Consider the following 22,050-nt stretch of genomic DNA (forward strand, 5'->3'; position numbering starts at 1 on the left):
GTCGCTTCATCTCACTCGACGTCTAACGGATATAGACATTTGCTCGTCTGCGTCTCGAGCAAAGTGAAAAATTCTTTCTCTGCTGCCCGTGGTTTCAGCATCTGAAGAACGCCAAACTACAAAACCAAAAAATTAATCATATTTCAAAGTTAGTGACATAATTTTTTAAAAAGTTAAAAGAAGTTACCGTTTTTCTTATTCAACAGGTCTCGATGTCTTTGCCCATAATGACAACATTGCTAGACCATGAATGCATCTTAGGCGCTCGAATACCATGGCTTGAACCGAATCTCATCCCGATCTCTGGGATAGCCTCGTATGCCCAATAATGAAGGGTATGCAAATTACCTGTCAACGTGTATTTGACATCTTTTTGAGCCACATTCGGCTTTTTCTTCTACTTCTTCAGCAACGCCCCATGATAGTGCTTCAAGTTGATCGAGAGGCTGGAATATGTCTCAGACCAGCTGATATTTCCCCATGGAATCTTGAAGAAGAACAACAGGTCTTCAACATAAATTTTTACCACTTTTCTTCGATTACTTTATTGGTTGGCTGCCCTAGTAGATAGCCCAATGCAAATAAACAGAGACCAAGCTTCAATGTATCGTCCGGATTCTGAAAAATGTTGAACGTCGTTACCAATGCAATTAACTTGCAACCAGCCACTCCATTCTGGTGCTCGGTGATCAACCTATCGCTCGTGCGCTGCTCTTGTTATTTCTTGGACGGACCGTCTTCATAACTCAACCCACAGATTAAGGAGTATTCAAGGCGTCCGAATCTCACTCGTTTACCGCCTAATCCAAACTGTATCTCTCCACGTGTCGTTGTCTCGATCTTACGTTGTAGAAGAGTGTGTACGAGCATCAGAGAGAAATTGTCTTCAGTTTCCGTAAAAAAAACTGCTCGAACGGAATCCCAACAATTCGATCTTTGATCTGAAGATCGTCAAATCTCTTTCTTACGATCTTCAAGATACCAGTCCCACCGTATGATACGGCCCGAGAAAGGCAAGTTGTAAATGAACTTCAAATTGTCCTAAAAATAGTAAGAATTGCAACTTATTGTATAGTATCGTACAACATCGTATGATATCATATGGCATCGTATGACATCGTACAGCATCGTACGACCAATTTTTTGATGGGATCGTACATACATATCAATTTCATCGTATGACATCGTATCATATCGTACAACATCATACGTTTCATTAAGTTCATCGTATCTATCATATTTTATCCCCAATTTCAAACCCTAACTTTCAAAATCCTTCTCAAATCAGCCCAAATCAACACAAATTATAAATACTAACTCCTAATACCTATTCTAACTATATCCAATGAGATTTAATAAGAAATCGTTGAAAAACTCACCTTTTTCGTCGTTTTGAGAGCTCGGGATTTTGGGCCTCCACCACCGCCGGATCTCGAAGATGTTCTATCGTATCACGTCGTATTTCGTCGTACAATATCGTATGGAATCGTACGATAATTTTTTTGGGGTTGAGAGAGAGAGTGAGAGATAAATCTAGTGAGAGAGAGTGAATAAGAGGGATAGACTAAAATTTTCAAATATTGGTTAGAGAGGTAATTTTGTCCACTTTTGGTTAAAAAGTCCATATTTAGATATTTTTAAAAAATGAGGTCTAATCTTGATACCTAATTAATTTTTAGGTCCAATTAATAAAAAAATTAAGTATCAGGGATTCTCATTTTTTTTTCTCTTGTATTTTTCATCACTTCCAAACGAGAATTTTTTTGGGGTTGAGAGAGAGAGAGAGAGAAATCTAGTGAGAGAGAGTGAATGAGAGGGATAGACTTAAATTTTCAAATATTGGTTAGAGAGATAATTTTGTCCACTTTTGGTTAAAAAGTCAATATTTAGATATTTTTAAAAAAATGAGGTCTAATCTTGATACCTAATTAATTTTTAGGTCCAATTAATAAAAAAATTCAAGTATCACGGATTCTCATTTTTTTTTCTCTTGTATTTTTCATCACTTCCAAATACAACAAACAATTTTGATTCTCTTATGCATTTTTTTTATCATTTTTATTTTCTTTCAAATTTTTATTTTCTCTCATATTTGTGGATTTCAAACAGACTTTTTTAAAGTCTTCGACTAATTGGTTTTTTTTAAGTCTTCGACTGATTGGTAAAAAAAAAGTGTTCAACTAATATGTAAAAGACGAACATTTATTTATTATAGGGTCTAGCGGCTAAATTGCCAAATAGAACTTAAGAATTTATAAAATAGCCAAAGTTTATCAAGTATAAGCAAAATAGTCAAGTTGCGATTAATCCAGGCAAGATTAAATTTAATCCAGGCAGGATTAAATTTAATCCAAGCAGGATTAATTTAATCCAGGGATTTTATTCAGCCCTAAAATTTAATCCTAGACCTTCTCTGACCTGCTTCTTCTCCGACCCCATTCCAGTCACCGCAATCGCACAGATCTTACCTCATGTCGGACTCTCCGTCACGGCGGCGGAGGCGAGGAGATCGACGGGGATTCAGGAGTGGATTCGACGGCAGCCCCTCATCCACAGCAGCCTCGCCGCGCTGTTTGGCCGCCGTCGGAGCACCCTCTTCCGCCGCCGCCGGAGCAGCCGCTGTACCATCGGGCTCCGTCGGAGCCGCCTCTTCATCAGCCACGATCGAACGTGTTCTGTTTGGGGAAATTGTGTGAGGACCGTGTTTTGTTTGGGATTTTTGGGGAAGAATTTTTGAATTGGCTATTTTGCCTAACCTAATGAAACTATGGCTATTTTGCAAAAGCCATAGTTTGAATTGGCTACTTCAAGCCATTTTTTCTTTATTATATTTATTTTCTCCTAAAAAAAAATTATATTAAAAGAAATTCTACGGTATAAAACGCATAGACTAGCCTCGGAAGAACGAAACAGGGCTTTGAAGAAGAAGAAGAAGAAGAAAAAAAATGTCATACGACGACATGGAGATCGAAGATATGGAGTGGAACGAGGAGCTCCGTTCTTACACGTACCCGTGCCCGTGCAGCGACCTCTTCAGATCACCATGGACGATCTCCGTATCGGCGAGGAGATCCTTCGCTGCCCTAGCTGCACTCTCTACATCACCGTCGTCTACAACCCCGAGGACTTCGCCGGAAAATCTCTCAAACAACCTATCGCCGCCGTGGCATGAGATTGTGTAACTCTAGGTATATGCTTGAAGACGACTGATTAAGTTAAGTTAGAATTGACGTTTAAGTAGATTTCTTTTTGGATTTTTTTTAAGTCTGAGCTTATGGAGTGTACGTGCGTTTTGAAGAAATTTGAGAGTATTTTAGGAACGTTTCAGGAAAGATTGCGTACATGTTACCAGGGGCGGACCCAGGTTCAAGCTTCAGGTGGCCTGGGCCCCCCTAAGCCCCAATTTTCGGGGTTAATTTTTTTTTTTTCAGCCTAAATTCAATTTTTGGCCCCCCTCTTCTCAAAGTCTGGATCCGCGACTGCATGTTACTTCAAATTTGATCAGCAAGACAGTATTTTCCAGAACAAATTTGGATTTTCCTGGAAGTATGAGTAGAAGATCAATTTCCCTAATTTTGATAGCTTGGTGGGAATTCAATGGAGAGCCTTTGGGTTGGTCTTTGTATGTTTCAGACTGCCTTAATATATATTGAGAGACTTATGTGTCCAGAAGATTCTACAGAACAAGAGAAAATAATTATGTTACAATATCCATATAATTCAATTCACGATTATTGATTGATCTCCGTGTCGTTGATCCAGGTTCTGGTGGCGATTTGCCGTACGGAGTAGCAGAGAGTGCTTTGTTTGTTTAGGCTGAAACAAGGATCAGATATTTAGCAGTAGGATGATCAAGAAGGCTGAGATGCGAATCTCGATAGAAAGATTGATCTCCACGAGTTTTTCAAGTTCGTGGAGGATATTTTTGTTGATTTTGATTTTATTTTTCTCTTTTTTATTCAATTTTTCCTCATGTGTAACTTGCAAAAAATATATGAACTGCTCTTTCATACTTGAATTTGTGTCACAATGAAATACCAGCCCAATTTGAACAAGAGTATAATCTGCAATAAAGGCTCTATATTTCCTTGACTTTTCGAAATCTGTCAAAAGCCAATAATCTGCACCAATAATCGGTCAAAGGCCCCTTTTTTTGGCTCTCTCTAAATAAATTCCAGTAAACTATCACCAATAATCTGCACACGAACATACACCATCTTTAAAATGATGAAAACGATTTGTATCTCTTACGATTATCAATCTGTCGGTGAGCTTCGAGATCAACTTCACTGCAGAGTGGCAATCTTCGCACATCCTGATATTTTTGATGACTCGAATCGGCGCTCCCATGGGACTCTTCATGAGGCCGTATGCGACGGCGAGCGTCTCGCTGTGATAGCTAATGTAATCTTCTTTCTGCTCGTCTTCCACGTCATGCAACACAGAAGAGATATCAGGCACGTACCCTAACGGCCTAATCCCGGCCATCAATTCCCTCACTTTCTCGCGTATCTCTCTACACTCCGGATGAGAATCGTCCTCCGAAACAAACACGTGGGTCGTCCCTTTCACCTCGACCCAGCTCACACCCGCTCCTTCTTCACGTTCTTTTGCCTCATTAGCCTCCGGATATTCACGACCCCGTCCCATTCCTTGCCCAACGCGTACATGTTCGAGAGAAGCACGTACGTTCCGACGTCATTCGGGTCCATTTTGACTACGATCCCGGCGACCCGTCTGCCGTGACTGTAGTCGCGGTGGAGGTAACAGGCGTTGAGCATGGTTCGCCAGGCGGTCACGTCCCACTCGACCGCTGCCGATCTCATGTAGTCCTCGGCTTCTTCGAGCCGACCGGCCCGGCCGAGAAGACCCACGATGCACGTGTGGTGTTCCACGCCCGGCTCGACCCCGAACCGCTTCATGACACTGGTGAGGTAATCGAGGCCTTGTTGGACTAGGCCGAGATGAGCGCAGCGCACGCCGAGAGGACCGTGACGAACGTCACGTAGTTCGGACGCTCTTCGGAGCCCATCATGTCGCGGAACAAGTCCAGAGCTTCCTTCCCGAGGCCGTGATGCGCGTACCCGGATATCATGATGTTCCACGTGACGGTTTCTCGACACGTCATCAGCGAGAACGCCCGGTTCGCCGCTTCGATGTCCCCGCTCTTCGAGTACATGTTGATCAATGCGTTCGCGACGATGACGTGATCGGAAAAGCCCGTTTTCTCTACGTAAGCGTGTAACGTAGCTCCGTGCCTCAGCGCTGACAGAGACGCGCTCGAGTTCAACGCCACGGAGAAAGTATACTCTTTCGGACCGAAACCATCTTCCCTCATTTTGACGAATAGGCTGAGAGCTTCCTCGAAGTAACTGCTTTGGAAAGACGCGGCCATGGTCATATTCCACGACACGACGTTTCGAATCCTAGAGCGCTCGAAGACTTTCGATGCGTACGCGAGTTTACCACACTTTCCATACATGTCCATGATCGAACCTTCGACAAAAGCATCGCACTCGACGCCATCCTTGAAGAGCCTGCAGTGAACTTCCCGGCCCAATCTAAGGCTTCTAAGATCAGAGCAAACCCCAAAACTTGTGACGTAAGTAACACTGTCCCACTTTACATGCTCGCTGACCATCGTCCTCAACGCACCAACGGCTTCGTTTAAACGCCCGTTTTCAACTAACCCACTAACCACCGAGTTGTAAGAGAAGACATCGAAACCCGGGACCGCAGCGAAAATGCTCATAGCCTCTCCCAAGTCCGAGCACTTCGTATACATGTGAACAGGCGAGTTCTTCACGTGCTGGTGAAACACCAACCCGGACTTCACGTGCTGGTGAAACTCGGCCGCATTTCGCGTAGAGGTTGATTAGCGAGTTCGTCGGAATCACGTTGTTGGTTCTGCTCGAGGTTTGTTGAGTCGTGACGACTAGATGGGCGTGGATTTGTTTCCCTGCCCGAAGGTTTTTGGTGTCAGCGGCTAGTTTCAGCAGCCTAACTGGGTCCTCAATAGAGAAGGCCTTTGTCATTGAGACCATAAAACCACATTCGTTTTTGGTTGGGTCTTGGGTGGACCATGGACTAAGTGGGTTTTGACCTTGAGCATTGACAGTATGAGCTACTTGTGATGTCAAGTTCTGAAATTTTGTTTTTTGTTTTTTTGTTTTTTTTGTTTTTTTTTTTATGATTTTTGGTTAAGAATAAATTTAATTTGAATGTGATTAACAGAAAATATTTCTTGAATGTAAAATACCTGTAATACATTTTAAAAAAATTCAATTCTTCATATATTTAAATACTTTTTTGAGATTCTTTTACCATTTCAGTATAAAATATTATAATTTCAATTAAAATGACAAAATAGTTAAAAAATTAATAAATCATTATAAAAAATAAAGTATAAAATAAAATAAAACGGTTATGAAATAAAATAAAGAAATAATTACGAAATGTTATAGAAAATATAAAATATAAAATAAAAATAAACTATAAAAGATTTAAAAGTATGAAATATTCTAGAAATTACTATATTCAAATATATATTTGCGAAGTTTTTCTGATTATTTATATACTCTAATACCCAAAGTACCCATTAAAAACGATTATTTATATACTTTTTTTTCATTAATTAAATTTAAGTTCAACGGACTCGCGGCAAAACCTAAACTTAAACCCTTCGCCATTCTTACAGTTCCAGAAGCTCTCTTTCTCTCTCTCTCTCAGAAACTCGTTATCATTCTCATATCGCCACTCTCAATGAAACCCCACAGGTTTCTCAACTACCACTACTACAAAAACAGTTTTCCGGTGCGGATGACTTTTGGGTGCGACTATTCGCACCTAAAAGTCGCACCAATAAGACTTTCAGGTGCGAATAGTCGGACCCAAAAATCAATAAAGCGCTGGAAAATTTTCGCGAAATTTTTTTACTTTGGGTGCGACTAGTCGCACCCAAAAGTGTGGTGACACTATTGGGTGCGACTTAGTCGCACCTACATGATCTAAAATTTTCGGCGGCCAAAACTTCCCCCTTTATTTAGAAAATGTCAATGGGTGCGACAAAGTCGCACCCGAAACCACTAAAACAGGTCATTGGGTGCGACAAAGTCGCACCCAAAGGTGCCAATGGGTGCGATAAAGTCGCACCCAAATTCAAAACTCTGTATAAATTATACAGCCGCTCGGGTTTTCATTTTATCCGAGCCAAACCTAAAAAAAAACTCTCTCTCCCCGATTTCTCTTCTCTCCCACCCCTGTCGCCGCCACCGACCGCCTCCGACCGCCACCGCTCTCTCTCTCTCTCTTCCACCGCGCTCTCTCTCTCTCTTCGACCGCCACCGCTCTCTCTCTCTCTCTCTCTTCCCAGCCTCCGACCGCCACCGCTCTCTCTCTCAGCCTCCGACCGCCACCACTTCTCAGCCTCGGACCGCTCCTTCCTCGCGCCAGACTCGATCTGAACCGGCCGGCGTCGCTCTTCCTCGCGCCAGACTCGGTCTGAACCGGCGCGACCCGTCGAAGCCTCAGCCAAGAAGTCCGGCCGTGAGTCTCTCAGGTATGTGTGTGTGTGTGTTCGTTTATGTGTGTTCCCGGCCGTGTGGTGTGTGTTTATGTACCGGTGTGTGTTTATGTGTGTGGTGTTTGTTTTTTTAGAGCCTCCATAATTCTTGAATTTGACAACAATTCAGCAAATGATTCCAGTACTTGCTCTTGTGCTTCATTCATTAGAAGACAGTGATGAATCAGAGTACAATCGGACAGCATGAGGACAAACAAATCATAGCTTCTTCTTTTTTTTTCACAAAAAACAAATCATAGCTTCAGCTCAAAAATCAAATATCTTACTATATCTTTTTTTTCTACTGCCATGGAATTAGAATGAAATATATGCGCGCAGGGACGAAACCATATATTTGGGACTAAATATGGATCGTAACTATGTTCTGTTTATTTTAATCGACTTTTCCAAAAAAAAAATAGCTTAACAGCCTAATTGGTAAAAAAAAAAATGCACTTTTTAACTAAAGTAGCATGGTTTTTACACAAAAATTAGTTTTTTTTTTTTTTGAATAATCAGTGAAGTCATGTTTAGCTTTGAGATTATGAATAGATGTAATTTCAACCCTCAAGAAAATTGAACAAGAATTAAAAACTGTAAGATTAAGAAGAATACCACTTGAAGGATGATCTAATTTGAGCCCTATCTCCATTTGTCCAGGTTGAAGCCTCGCTCTTCCTCGCGCGACCCGTCGAAGTCCGGCCGTGAGTCTCTCAGCCAAGATCAAGTCTCTCAGCTCGGCGTGTTTAGGTATGTGTGTGTGTGTGTTTATGTGTGTGGTGTGTGTTTATGTATGTTGTGTATGTGTGTGGTGTGTGTTTATGTGTGTGGTGTGTTTATGTGTGTCCGGCCGTGAGTCTCTCAGCGAAGAAGTCTCAGTCCGGCCGTGAGTCTCTCGATAAGCCAAGAAGTCGCAGCATCGCCGCTGTCCCGCCAAGCTGTGCTCGAGACCCGCGCGCTTCAACTCCCCGTCGCAGCACCGTCGTGCCTCTCGCAGCCTCGTCGTACTCTATAGGTTAGCCTCTCGTAGTCCTTTTAATTGTGTTTTTAATTACTTTAGATTAATTGTAATTAGTATAATTAGTCTAATTGTTAATTAATTAGGTAATTAAATAGTTTTTTTATACGTATATATGTATTAATAATGTAGTTAGTATGATAAAATTGTTAATTTTGAAATCGAAATTAATTTGATATAATTATAAAAATTGTTAATTATGTAATTGAAATTAATTTGATATAATTGGTAAAATTGTTAATTATGTAATTGAAATTAATTTGATACAATTATAAAAATTGTTAATTATGTAATTGAAATTAATTATTTGATATAATTAGTAAAATTGGTAAAATGTTTTATGTAATTCGACTTCAAATAAAATAAAATTCATAATTTCACCTTTATAGTTCTTCGTCCCTTAATTAGTAATAACCCTTAAGCCACACTATTCGGCATCAGCGCCAACATAAGTAATCGATTTCAGTCGTCTTCGTCCCTTAGCAACAACTATTAATAATTGTTAATTTTCTCTTTCGTTTAGCGAAATCAATGTCCAATCCAAGTAGAGATTGGATCATCGAAGATGCTGAGCTAGTAAATATCGTTGACGATGGTGAGGAAGACGATGATGATCATGAGGAATGCATCGTTTTTGAGGGAGAAAATGTTGATGTTGATGTTGATGTTGATGTTGATATAGGTAGTGATGACGATGAATGAGAACTATCTATGTAGCCACGGTTTTCCTCCGCCATATGTGAGGTTTTATAATAAAATATATCCGTGGTGTCACCCACGTTTTTGTATGATGTTGTTTCCTTTTGTTTTGTGATGTATGTTCACAAATGTTGTTTTATTTTATACGATGACAATTTACAAATGTTGGTTTCATTTTATAGGATGTCGACCGCTTCAGGTTCTGGTGGAGATTCGCCACAGAGACCGGATTCTCAAGGTCCGCCACAGGAACCTGATTCCCAAGGTCCTAAGAAATCAAGGGGACCAACAATCGGCTCGACGTCGGCGCGAGCAACACAGGGTGTACCGGGTGCGAAGGTGGTCAAGTGGAACCCAGTAAACCAAACATTCTATCAAGAGATAAGGAAAGAAAATAAAAAGGTTGGACTATTTAACAACCGCCTCGGTGCTTTGGTGAAAGCACATATCCCGCCTACGACTCGTGATTGGAGTGAAGTGACGCCACAGATGTTGGCTGCTATTTTGAGCGCACTTCATTCCGAGTTCAGATTTGTGTACACGGATCTTGACACCGGCGAGGATCTGCCTGCGGATTGCTTTCAGAATACGATTGATCAGGCTATCATTCGGAATGCCAAGATCAGGTGACGCAACCAGAAGTCCAAGCTATCAGAGAAGTTCAGATTGGAGTTTTGTGGGAGCACAGAAAACGCTAAGGCGGAAACACCACCGGGATATAAGAAAGAGGATTGGGAGGCGGTGGTAGACGAGTTCGCGACTGACGATTGGAAGGTACGTAATGTATGATTGTAATAAATCACAATATCTTTATCAGATTGAATAATGACAAAATTAATTATTTGCAGAAAAAATCTACTCGCAACAAGGAGAATTCGAAGAAGAAGAAGACGAGGTCGACTCAAGGATCTCTTTCTTTCTTGGCTCATCGTCATTTGAACGTAAGTTATTCTAATTTTGAAGTACTTAATTTGAAATAAATTCAGTACTTATATTTTCATAACAATTACAGAGTAAGGATGATGAGACTTTGGGCTCCGCGTTAACGACGTGGGAGCAAAAACACCATAATAGAAAAGGTGAATGGACGACAGATTGGGCGAGACGAGCACATGTAAGTCATATGTTATAATTAAGAGTACGTTACTTACATAATAATTAATTTTTAATAATTTTTTTATGTGTAAAGGCGCGGATAGTTACTCTACTGGCGGATCTTCAGCGACAAGCAGAAGAGCAAGGCGTAGTCTTTGACCAGGACGCCGCAGAGGAGCACGCGATGCTAGAAATTCTCGGGAACCGTCAAGATTGGTACGTTGGAATAGGTCCAACGGTCCCGAGAACATCTTGGGCTATTGCTCAGGCTCAGGACGAAAGCTCGTCGTCAGGCTCAGGCTCGTCGCGGCGCCGCGTTCCAGATCCAGTGGTTGGCGAGCTCCAAGCTCAGGTGGCGGCACAACAACTCGCTATGGCGGCACAACAACAGCAGATGGAGGAGATGCAGCGACAAATGTTCGCGTTCACGCAGCAGTTTTCGCCCTTGCCTCAGATGTCGTCCGGCACGATGCCACAGATGCCTCAGATGTCGCCCGGCATGATGCCACAGATGCCTCAGACAACGCCGCCATCAGTTTCAATGGCAGATGCTCAGACGACGCCGCCAGGTTCAGCAGATTACCAGCGAGAGCGTACGAGCGGCAGTGAGCGTACGAGCGGAAGTGGACGAGGAGGTAGCAGCAGTTCTGGAGGAAGATTTGGCGGAAGAGGGAGTAAAATGTTCAAGGATTGGTTTACAAACCGAGGAAAAGGAAAAGGAAAAGAATGAACATTTATTTTAATTATTTGTCGTACATTATAATAATTATTGTAATCGAACAACAAATGGTTAGTTTTTATTATGATTATAAATATTAATTAATGAATTTTCTAATTAATAAACTATTTAGTTATTTGATTACAATTATAGAATTCGTAATTAATGAATTTCTAATTAATAAATATTAAATAAATAAAAAAACTTAAAAACAACTATCGGGTGCGACTAGTCGCACCCATAAATTTGGCGGGTAGGCCAACGGATGCGACTAGTCGCACCCAAAGACTTGGCGCGAAGGCCATTGGGTGCGACTAGTCGCACCCGTTGGTCTACGCGCCAAGTCTTTGGGTGCGACTAGTCGCACCCAATGGCCTTCGCGCGGACTTTTTCGCACATTTTTTCTGACTTATGGGTGCGAATATGGGTGCGAATATTCGCACCTAAAAGTCGCACCTAAAAATCATGACCTTCGGGTGCGACTAGTCGCACCCATGACCTTTAGGTGCGAACTTTCGGGTGCGACTTTGTCGCACCTAAAGGTATCAATGGGTGCGACTTTCGACCTTTAGGTGCGAAAAAAGTCGCACCCAATGTTGTTTTTTGTACTAGTGTACCAAACACTCAAGCACCTCAAAACACTCAGACCCGTCGTCCTCAACCACGCTTCACACTTCGCCGCGCTTTTCTCTTCAACCCCTCAGACCCCGAAAACAGACCATCCTCCGATCGTCCCGACGAACTCCGACACCGATTCCCAAGACTCTCTCCTAAACCTGATCAACTCTTCTCAGTGGCATTTAATCAAACACCTCTCGCCCGCTCAAACCTCCCACGATCTCCTCAGCCTCCGTGAGAAGCCAGACCTCGCTCTCCGCTTCATAGGACACGTGGACTTCAGCCGCCTAGACGTCAAATCCCAGTGCCTTGCCGTCGCCGTCCTCGTTGTCGCTCCTTCGCCGGAACCCGCCCTCCGTCTTCTCAAGATCGCCGTCAACGGCGACCAGGGCCGGCCCAAACTCACCGGGGGCTCAAGGCGATTCAATATTTTGGGGCCCTATTATACTAATAAAAGTGTAAATTTTCAGGGTAAAAAATGTAAAATTTTTAGAAAATGGGTCAAAAGTGTAAATTTTTAGGGTAAAAAATATAAATTTTCTTAAAAATAGGCAAAAAGTGTAAATTTTTTGGGACTCATCCACATATGGGGCCTTAGGCCTGGGCCTAGCCCGCCTTAGCCCAAGGCCGGCAGTGACGGCGACGACTCCAGATCGATCGAGAGATCTTCGACGGGCTATGGATCGCGAGAGAGCAATTGGGCATCGACGACGACGATGCCGGCGCGTTCGAACTCTTGATCAGGGCTTGCTGCGAGGCGAAGAAGGCCAACGAGGCGATAGAGTGCTTCCACGCCATGAAAGACAAGGGCTTGGTCCCAAAGCTCGAGACTTGCAACGAGGTGTTGGCTTTTTGCTTGAGATCGGAGATGTTCGAGGCCGCATGGGTCGTGTACGCCGACATGTTCCGGCTCGAGATCAGGTCGAGCGTCGCGACCTTCAACATCATGATCAGCGTCCTTTCAAGACAAGGGAAGCTGAAGAAGGCCAAGGAGTTCATCGACTACATGGAGTTTCTCGACATCAAGCCCAACAACGCAACTTACAAGGCCCTGATCCACGGCTACTGCTCGAAGGCCCGGATCGAAGGAGCTCGGGTGATCCTCGACGCGATGAGAAGCAGGGGATTGAAACCCGACTCCCACACGTACAGCCCGATCGTCAACGCACTGTGCGAGGAGAGAAAGACCGACGAGGCCGTCAAGACTCTGGACGAGATGATCACGATCGGAATAGCCCCGACCGCCGCGGCCTACAACGTCCTCGTCGAGGGGCTCTGCGAGAGAGGCGATCTCGAGAAGGCTTTCGGGTACAAAGAGAGAATGACCGAGAGGGGCGTGAACTCAACCGCTTCGACTTATAACCCGTTGATCCACGGATTATTTCTCGAGGGCAAAGCGGGAAGAGCCGAGGAGTTGCTCGCGGAGATGAGAGAGAACGGCGTGAGCCCCGACGAGGTCACGTACAACGTCGCGATCAACGGAGCTTCCCGGCTTGGACTCGCCGGAAAAGCCTTCTCTCTCCGCGACGAGATGGAAATCAAAGGAATCGCCGCGACGAGACCGACCTTCACTTCGCTCGTCTACGCTCTGACGCGGGAGAGAAAGACCGCGAAAGCGGAGGAGCTCGTGAGGACGATGGTCGGGAGAGGGGTCGGTCCCGATCGGACGGTCTTCAACGCTCTGATCGACGGCCACTGCGCCGGCGGCGAAACAGGGCGCGCTTTCGGGGTCTTGGAGAGGATGGAGAGACTGGGAGTCTCGCCGGACGAAGTGATGTTCAATCTGTTGATTAACGGGCTTTGCAGGGAAGGGAGCGTAGAGGAGGCCCGCGGGCTTATCACGGAGATGAAGGTGCGGGGGATCAAGCCCGGTCACGTTAGCTACAACATCCTCATCGACGGCTACAAGCCTCGGGACGAGGCGTCGGGCGTGGGTTTTGATCCCACGCTTCTCAGTTACCGTGCGCTCTTGGAAGGACTCGGAAAGAGCCGTGACAACGAGCTCGCCGCAGAACTCCTCAAGCAAGTAGCGGGCTAATGTCGAAGATTGATCGATTAATTAAGTGTTTCTTAAAGAATTGAAAGTTGACCTCCTTTTTTTTCATTTTTAGGAATGAGCAGGCTTAATCCGGTAGGTTTTTGCATTTTTACCAAAAGTTGCACTTTTTTTCTTTGGTACCTTGTGTTGTTATGTATTTTTAGAAATTTCATAATGTAACTAATTTACAAGAAAACGGGTTCCATGAAAAATGGTAGATTCAGGTTCTACTATCCTTCACGAGATCATATTGTGAGCCAAAAAAAAAAAAAAGTGATCTTGTATGACTTACAAAAAAATACATAAACTTTTATTTATTTTGCACCGAAGGAGTCAAAAGGCCATAAATTATTGTTAAAAGAATTAGTATTAACGGATTAGCGGATCAGCATGTGACCTATGTTTCCAAAAAAATATATTGTTTAAAGTATTTAATTTCTTGGGAGGGTTCGGGGCTATCGGATTTTCCGGTTCGAGCTGGTTCAAAAGAGGCCTATGCTTAACCGGATATCCATTCTTTTAACTAGTAAGTATACGGTAAAACAACTGCAAATAATTGAATATATGCAATAGTTATTTTTTACAATTTTATTTAGATCATCGCAAGAGTGCAATAATTTCTATATGCCATTTTTTCCGCAAAAGAAAATATATATATATATATATATTTTTTTTTTTTTTTGAAAAATTACAAAAGAAAATACTGATAATAAAATTAGCTACCCTATAAATTACTTTAACCTAAAACGTGCCTAATAAAACAAAAAAAATAGTTTCCGATTCCAAAAAAACGAATAAAGGAAAGTAGGCGCACGATAACATATAACATATACGAGTTGAACGGAACAACATACCGATTCTGTGTCTATTATAAATACGTTAGGAAAAAAAATCCGGCGTACGTTAGCAAAGCACATCATTCACTCAGAATCATCCAGTCTTTCTGGGGGCGATCTCTTCCGTCGAAAACTCTCTGTAATTCTTCTTATCTTTTTTTAATTATTTTTTTTATAGTACTGATTAATATTTATATGCATGTTCTCATATCTTCCTCGAATACCTTAACTTCGCCGTTGATTTCGTATTTATTTAGTGTTTAATTGATGGATATTAATGTGGGTTTGTTGATTTCGTTTAACGATTCGCCTTTTTTTGTGTGTTAACTCTATCAATCAGTGATAATTAATAACTGTATATCAATTCAATATCCTAGCCTTCTCTTTTTCCGGCTGAATCAGTCATCTAGGTTGAATTAATAATTTAATAGGATGTAGTGGAAAAATAAAATAAAATTGAAGGCAAGTAAAACTTTCCGTGGATAGCTGTTAGTAAGTTCAATCTGCAATCTTTTTTTTTTTTTTTTTATAAATTAAGCCATGAAAGCAAAATTGTGTTGTGTGACAAATTTTCTCTGGTGGATTCAGGGATTGTGTTTGGAAGAGTAAGCAATGATAGGAAAGAAAGTTCCGTCGTTACTTGATTTGTGTGTCAACAAGGCAATAGATAATGTGAAGTATCTCGGGGACGTTGGTGAAACGGATTCGTATCTCCTTGATCGGATCTTGTCCCATTGCACCGTCGATCAGTTGAGGCATGTCGAGAATTGTACAAAGGTAAAAAAAAAAAAAAAAGGCTAAGCTGTTTTTTTTTTTTTTTTTGTGGGAAAAGGCTAAGCTGTTTGGTTGTGCTTTTTTTTTTTTTTTTATTATTCTATTATTGTATCTATTTTTTGGGGATAAATCGTGCAGGAGAGAGACTTGAGTCCGGTGACTGATAAGTTGTGGAAGAGATTCTACGAGAGGAAATTCGGGGTGGCAAACGCTAAGATGGTGATCGAGAGAATGGAGAAGAGAAAAGTGGCATTTACATGGATGAAATTATACGAGGTTGGGTTTCGTTATATTCCTAATTCTATTCATAAGTGAATGTAGTTTTCTTGTTCTGTTGTGTTTTTTTAGTATGTTGTTGAATCCACCCAGACCCAAGTGAGCTAATTACGATATTTTATTGCAATTCGTTCATTGTAGGCAAAGGAGATGGAAATAGCCAGGGCCGAGAAACTATCTAGTGATCGAATTGCGAAGCGGTACAAGGACGAAGATGCGAGTATGTTCTAATATACTTTTTAAACCTTCTCTATTCGTGACTTCTGGTTGAGATTTTCGATATTATGTTTATCTAATGTCACTACTCGAAACACTAGTCCTATAGTAGAGATCTCTTTTTTATACAAAGCTATGAACTTTGATCCAGAACTTTATTCAGTTTGAAATATAAAAAATTTATGCTTACGAAGTTGTGTTTTTCACAGAGAAACAAAGTCGACAAGTTCAAATATGCACGAAGGTTCCTCCGAGCAGTAAAAGAAGCTTTTTCGGAGGTATATTTCCAAGTTTTCGAGCAGACGATTAGGCTCGTAGATTTACTTGCTCGGTTTATTTAGCTGAAATATTCGGATGATTCTCAACAAATAAAATTTTGCAGGAGGCGGTGGCTATAACATTACCAATAAGAGCAATATTATGAAGAAAGCTAAAATAGAGTTTCTTAAGAGGTAATATCTCAGGCTTCTCTTCTTATTTGTAGTTCGATTTCCAACTCTTTTTTTATAGCACTAACTTTTGGTGTTCATATTTCTTTCCCTGGATTCCTTTGATGAGCCTGACACTTTTCTAAAAAAAAAAAAAAATTATCTTGAAACAGTAATGAAGTGAAAAATCTGACAGCAATGAGGAGAAATGCTATAAAGCCAAACTACAGGTATATATGTACATCCAGTTTCATAATTATATTTATTGCATTTGGTAATACAAGCTAATTGTTCACACACTGCTGGTATTTCACCTTCGAATTCTGTTTGTTTCAGTCCGGTGAAGCCTGGTGGTATATCAGGGAAAAATCAAGCTTCATCTTCCAGAGGCACAAAGCCTCTACCAAAGAGATACTAGAACCATCTTTTTTGTGGTTGTTGATATGAGCAGCGTTCGGGGATCGCCAAAGTCTTCTGTAAATCAAATACACAAAGAAAAAAAAATCTCTTTAATTTAAATTAGCTTCAGCTTGGTATGTCTTACCTCTTGTGGGTATTGTTAAGACGCTTTTACCTTCCAATGTATCATCTTCACTCTGAAGAAGAAATATCTGAAAGCCCTCTCATTCGTTATATTTCATAGGAATGGCATAAGTTGAAATTGAGTTTCGCGAAACATTTCGGTTCTATTTCTTTACTGGGTTTGTGCAACAATGTCTCTAGGATTTGAAGTTGTAGTACTATGTTGGAAGAAATGCCAAAAAAGTTTTAGCACCATAGATTCCCATTGAACACCCTCTTAATCATCTCCCCTTGCAGTTTTATTTTGATTATTTTTATTACAAATCAAAATTCTGAGAATTTTAGACCAAGTTTCAGATGAACAGCTAACCCAGCACCAACTCTTTGATATATTTATTTTTCATAGTTTAATAAAGTGAATTCAAAATTTGGCTGGACTACGCTTTGATTTTCTTTGTAACATATTTTTTTTGGGTAAAAAAAGATGCATAGCACCAGCCGCCAAAATCTGACCTAGGATATCACAGTTTCAAGATATTTCCATGCAGTGAATGGACATGCAAAACCAAAATAGATTAGAATTGATCTGAAATCTTTTTGGTTCCCGTGCTGTTTACACATCTCAGACGTTTATCAAAGTGTGTGTTAACAATGTCATTTTTTTATATGCAAATTCAGGCTTACTTTTTTTCAAGACTCAACAAACAGGGAATCTGATGTAGGTGCTTTAACCATTGTAGTTAAATGTTGCTAAGAACTTTAAAGCAATCCAGTGGCTCCAACCCACTGTAAATCTTATTCTATACTGTCCAAAATTAAACGATATCCTCGAATCAAATAGACTTATGATAATCAAATAACACAGCAACAATGATCAATCCGATTGACCATCTTCTAGTAAATTCACATAGCTTACACAAGGTAACAAATTATTCAAAACCTTGAAAGATTGTAGAGTTGGGCAATAAATAATACACATAAAGAAATAAATAAATAAAAATTTAAACCATACAAGAAGCTTTTATTGGGGGTACCCGGCTGTCCATGGAGAAATATAGTAGTAGAAGCTTCCTTCTCTCACACACACTCCTGAAAAAGAAGTAATATAAACTTTCGATCCGAAGAAAGAAAAAAAAAGAAAAAAAAAAACCGAAATCAGAAGATTATGTCCTCGTCCCTCTCCGCCGCGGCAGACAACAAGTTATGCGCGGCGTTCATGGAAATCGCATTATGAAGCGAAAGCTTCTCGGCCAACTGGTCTTCAGCGAATTTCTTGGCGGAGTCGCGTTGCCTCTCGATCTCCCTCCTCTTGTAGCCCTGAATCTTCTTGAGCCTGAAAAAGTCCTCTCTCTCGAGCTCGTCGAGTTCGCCCTTGATGTAGCTTATGGTGTTCTCCAGCCTCGGCTTGACCACGTTCTCGAGCGCGTTGACTCTGCGGTTCGTGGTCTTGATGGCCTCGTCGAGGGTCAGGAACGAGGTCTGGAGAGAGGCGAGCTCGACGAGGACCTCGATGGCCTTCACGTACGCGGCCCGGCAGAGCTGGATCTGCTGGCCGCCCCGGGCGAGGCCCGTGAGGTCGCTCTTCGTCTCGCCCTCGGTGAAGTACTCGAACTTCGGGAGCTTGACTCCGGCGATGTTCTCTTGCCTCGACCGGACCTTGAGAGTCACGGTCGAGACGTTCTCGAGGACGACGTGCTTCACGTTCTCGCCGGCGACGTACTTGGCCTCGGTGAGCGCGAACGCCGAGGTTTTCATCACCTCGCCCATCGATTCCTTTGTGGAGACGATCTGTTTCAGGATCTGTCGGAACTGGACCGTCAGAGCGTCGCTCTTCTTCTTGAGAAGAGCGTGGCCTCTGGTTGCACCGACGAGCCGGGCTTTCATGACTCCGAGCATGGTCACGGTGGGGACCACCGTCAGGCGTTGGCTTTGACCAGACATCTTGTCTCACGAGAATCTGAATTGTGAAGAAAATAAAATTTGTAAAGAGACAGAAAAGCCATTATAAGTGTCTCACTCACACAGCAATCGAATTTGTAAAAGACCTTACTTTTATTCAGTTTCAACTTAAAAAAAAAAAAAAAACGCAACCCTAAACTTCTAAGTCTAAACCCAGGACAAAATCCCCCAAAATCCAAATACACGATCATCTAAGCCCTAAAATCAGGGACCCTGGACCTGGTAGATCTTGATTAGACTTTGCCGAAAACGGAATTTGAATTACGTAAACTAAAAACACATCAATTATATATTTTCGCAATGAAATGGGGATTTCAAGCAATACTAATCAACACGTCAACGAAATAAAATTAGAAAACTGAAACTTAGAGTTTGAACATCACCTGGTGGCCGTGACGATGAGACGGTGCGATACGGTGGGAGAAAGGCGAGATCGCGATCAATCGGGTTTTCTGATCGTTTAGTATCACTTACTAGGATTTTATATTTAAGAATTATATTTTTTTTCTCAGAATTTCTTTTTATGTTTAATTATATACAGAGGTAGTAAATATAGACATCTTATTATAAAGTGTTTTATCTTTTAATTTATTCAAGTTTTTATCAGCGGTTTCATCCCATTAATTTCTATTTTATTATTTCTTTTTAATTAGTCTTCTTTTTAGATTTATAAATAATGATAAATTTTATGTATATAACAATGATTTAATAATAATGTGGAGTTTTTATTTTTATTTTTTATAATCGAATGAGGTGATGCATATATTAAAATTGATTCTTTTTTTTAGTATAAATATTTGTAAATAATGGTGAATTATGTGCATGTGTTATCCTGGATATTAGAATGAAATGAAAATATCATGTTAGTGTGTCTTCCATTGTTTAATGGAAGTGACAATTCTGTTAAGCAATTTTTTGTCTTTCGGAGGTTAATAAAAGTGTTATTTCCGTTAGGCAATTTTTTGGCTTAAGTGGTGATTTCCTATTTTTAATAATAATTAATAAGAGACAAATAATACAACCCGTTGGATGTGTAATTATCAACGATTCATAATTTTTTAATTAAAAAATACAAATAAATATGACTAATGGAAATTAACGGAAAGAATGTTTTCTGATAGCCTTCTTCCAATTTCAAAACACTATTGAAAAAGTTCCTTTTGATACTGTTAGCTACGGAAATGGCACTTCCGTGAGGCACAAAAAACCAAATAGAAATCTTCCTTCCGCTAACTTCCATACCGTTAGTACACCATGATGCATTTGATAATGATTTCATAATGAATTTTTTTTTTCTCTATTCAGCGAGGTGATCATATATATCACAGATGTTTATAGCAATTTGAATTTTTTTAGACTTAATAATATCATATAAACATAAAATATAAAATACATGTTACCTCTAACAATATGCATTTGACAACATATGTTATTTTTTTTTCATCATTTTAAACTCCTTTAGTCGATATATAGAGAATAATTGAAAGTAAAATGAGAAGAATTTGTTTAACGTATTACGTTAAAAATGTTTATATTATTTTAACATATCGAATTGAGGCCGGAGAGCTCACACTTCAATACTTAATTACGTATATTAAAGTTTTGGTGACAGAGTGATATATATACAAACAGTCATTCTCAGACAATCTCGAAACAAGAATAAACCTAGATTCACTTTTATATATAATATATATATATATATATATATATATATATATATATATATATATATATATACAAATAATTGGCTGCATAACCATCTTAAACATTAGCAATTTGATTTTAGCCAACCTTTCGTTAATGTTCCGTAAATAGCCATCTTGCTTACGTGGCAGCTTATTAATTGAATTAGTTGTACATTTTTGCCCTTACGTTATTTTAATTAGGCAGTTTTTGAAATATTGAAACTGAATAGGGAAGTTTTCAAATTTGAAATTTGAATTTTCCAGCAGATTTGGAAAGTTCTCAGCCCATTAATTGTTATGTATTTGGAAATTTTAGTGTTGACTTTAGGTAATTAGTTTCTATTTTCGTTGCAATTCATTATGGATAAAATCTGTAAATATATTCTTCATTTATTGATATTATTTTGTCTTCCATATATTCATAATTTCCAAAATTTTCGTGCCCAAAATATTTCCAGAATTTTTTTCAGTTTATTTACACGAATATAGTGTAAATATGCTTCGTATTTACAATGAATATACTGTAAATAAGCTTCGTATTTACAATGAATATACTGTAAATAAGCTTCGTATTTACCACTCAGCCAAAACTCAAAATCAAAGACACGGCCGAACACTTTCATGAAGCCACAACCCACATTCAATGTACAATTTCGAGCATCCAATCATATTAATCAGCCGTAATCAAGCATCAAAGAACATCAAAACCACGAAATTCCTCTTGAGAACTCAAACCCCCAAATCAATCTTCAATACCCTAATTTTCGAAATCAATTTGGGTAAACAAAACCTCACATTGTTTCTGCTAAAATTGAACTATCCAGCGCACTTCCACCTATTCTCCGGTGTCTCTTCGTCGGCGGCGCGCTCGGCGGCTCGCGGCGCTCGGTCTCAGCGGGATGGCGCGCGCGAGGAAGAGAAGCTCGGGCTCGGGCTGGTGCTGGTGGCCGCGCGCAGAAGAGAAGAAGGAGAAGAAGACATCGGCGTTCGGTCTCTGTGGGATGGCGCGCGCGAGGAAGAGAAGCTCGGGCTCGGGCTGGTGCTGGTGGCCGCGCGCAGAAGAGAAGAAGGAGAAGAAGACGGCGGCGCTCGGTCTCAGCGGGATGGCGCGTGCGAGGAAGAGAAGCTCGGGCTGGTGCTGGTGGCCGCGCGCAGAAGAGAAGAAGGAGAAGAAGACGATGTTTGGTCCGAGCGCCGATGAAGAAGTTTTTTCGCCGAAGAAACCAGAGCACGTGAATAATTTTTTTGTGTCTTCAAATTGGGATTTCGTGTTTGAAATTTCTGTTTCTATGAGAGAGAAGATTGCGTGTATCTGTGGTTTAATTACAGAGTTTAATGATGCCCCTCGAAAGTTGCGGCAGTTATTATCCGAAGATATTGCTTTTAATGATTTTAATTTTCGTAAGGTTAATGGGCGGGAACGGTTGAGAGGTTATTTTGGTATTTTTATCTATGTAAATAAATTGGACTGATTATTAACACGAAATTAACCAAATGTTAGCTAAATCTAAAACTGTCTGAAAGGTTATTTAGGTATATAACCCATATATATATAAGAAGTATGCTCGATAACAAAGTCAGAATGACAAAATAATGTGCAAATCAAC

At 40.7% G+C, this 22,050-nt stretch overlaps 3 protein-coding genes and 1 pseudogene across 3 annotated transcripts; 2 read left to right on the top strand and 2 right to left on the bottom strand.

The window, feature by feature from the left end:
• Positions 1-4,012: 4,012 nt before the first annotated feature.
• Positions 4,013-6,035, bottom strand: LOC149387804 (pentatricopeptide repeat-containing protein At5g39680 pseudogene; annotated as a pseudogene).
• Positions 6,036-11,684: 5,649 nt separating this feature from the next.
• On the top strand, positions 11,685-13,747 carry LOC149387805 (uncharacterized). Its single transcript, XM_089622253.1, has 2 exons — positions 11,685-12,093; positions 12,354-13,747. The coding sequence occupies exons 1-2, from the start codon at positions 11,685-11,687 to the stop codon at positions 13,745-13,747; spliced, it is 1,803 nt and encodes a 600-aa protein (XP_089478379.1).
• An 811-nt stretch (positions 13,748-14,558) lies between these two features.
• LOC149387806 (transcription elongation factor B polypeptide) lies at positions 14,559-16,974 on the top strand. The gene is made up of 8 exons (XM_089621596.1): positions 14,559-14,722; positions 15,172-15,360; positions 15,496-15,633; positions 15,775-15,853; positions 16,059-16,127; positions 16,232-16,301; positions 16,451-16,507; positions 16,614-16,974. Exons 2-8 carry the CDS (start codon positions 15,196-15,198, stop codon positions 16,693-16,695), a joined length of 660 nt encoding a protein of 219 aa, XP_089477722.1. The 5' UTR covers positions 14,559-14,722; positions 15,172-15,195; the 3' UTR covers positions 16,696-16,974.
• Positions 16,975-17,656: 682 nt separating this feature from the next.
• On the bottom strand, positions 17,657-19,283 carry LOC149387807 (vacuolar ATP synthase subunit D (VATD) / V-ATPase D subunit / vacuolar proton pump D subunit (VATPD)). The gene is made up of 2 exons (XM_089624131.1): positions 19,142-19,283; positions 17,657-18,756 (listed from the first exon to the last, which is right to left on the bottom strand). The coding sequence occupies exon 2, from the start codon at positions 18,738-18,740 to the stop codon at positions 17,955-17,957; it is 786 nt and encodes a 261-aa protein (XP_089480257.1). The 5' UTR covers positions 18,741-18,756; positions 19,142-19,283; the 3' UTR covers positions 17,657-17,954.
• Positions 19,284-22,050: the final 2,767 nt, after the last annotated feature.

Source organism: Urtica dioica, chromosome 8 (assembly GCF_054948205.1).
Source record: "Urtica dioica subsp. dioica isolate 48M chromosome 8, U.dioica_male_clone48M_v1_H2, whole genome shotgun sequence".
In the NCBI taxonomy this organism is placed as follows: domain Eukaryota; kingdom Viridiplantae; phylum Streptophyta; class Magnoliopsida; order Rosales; family Urticaceae; genus Urtica; species Urtica dioica.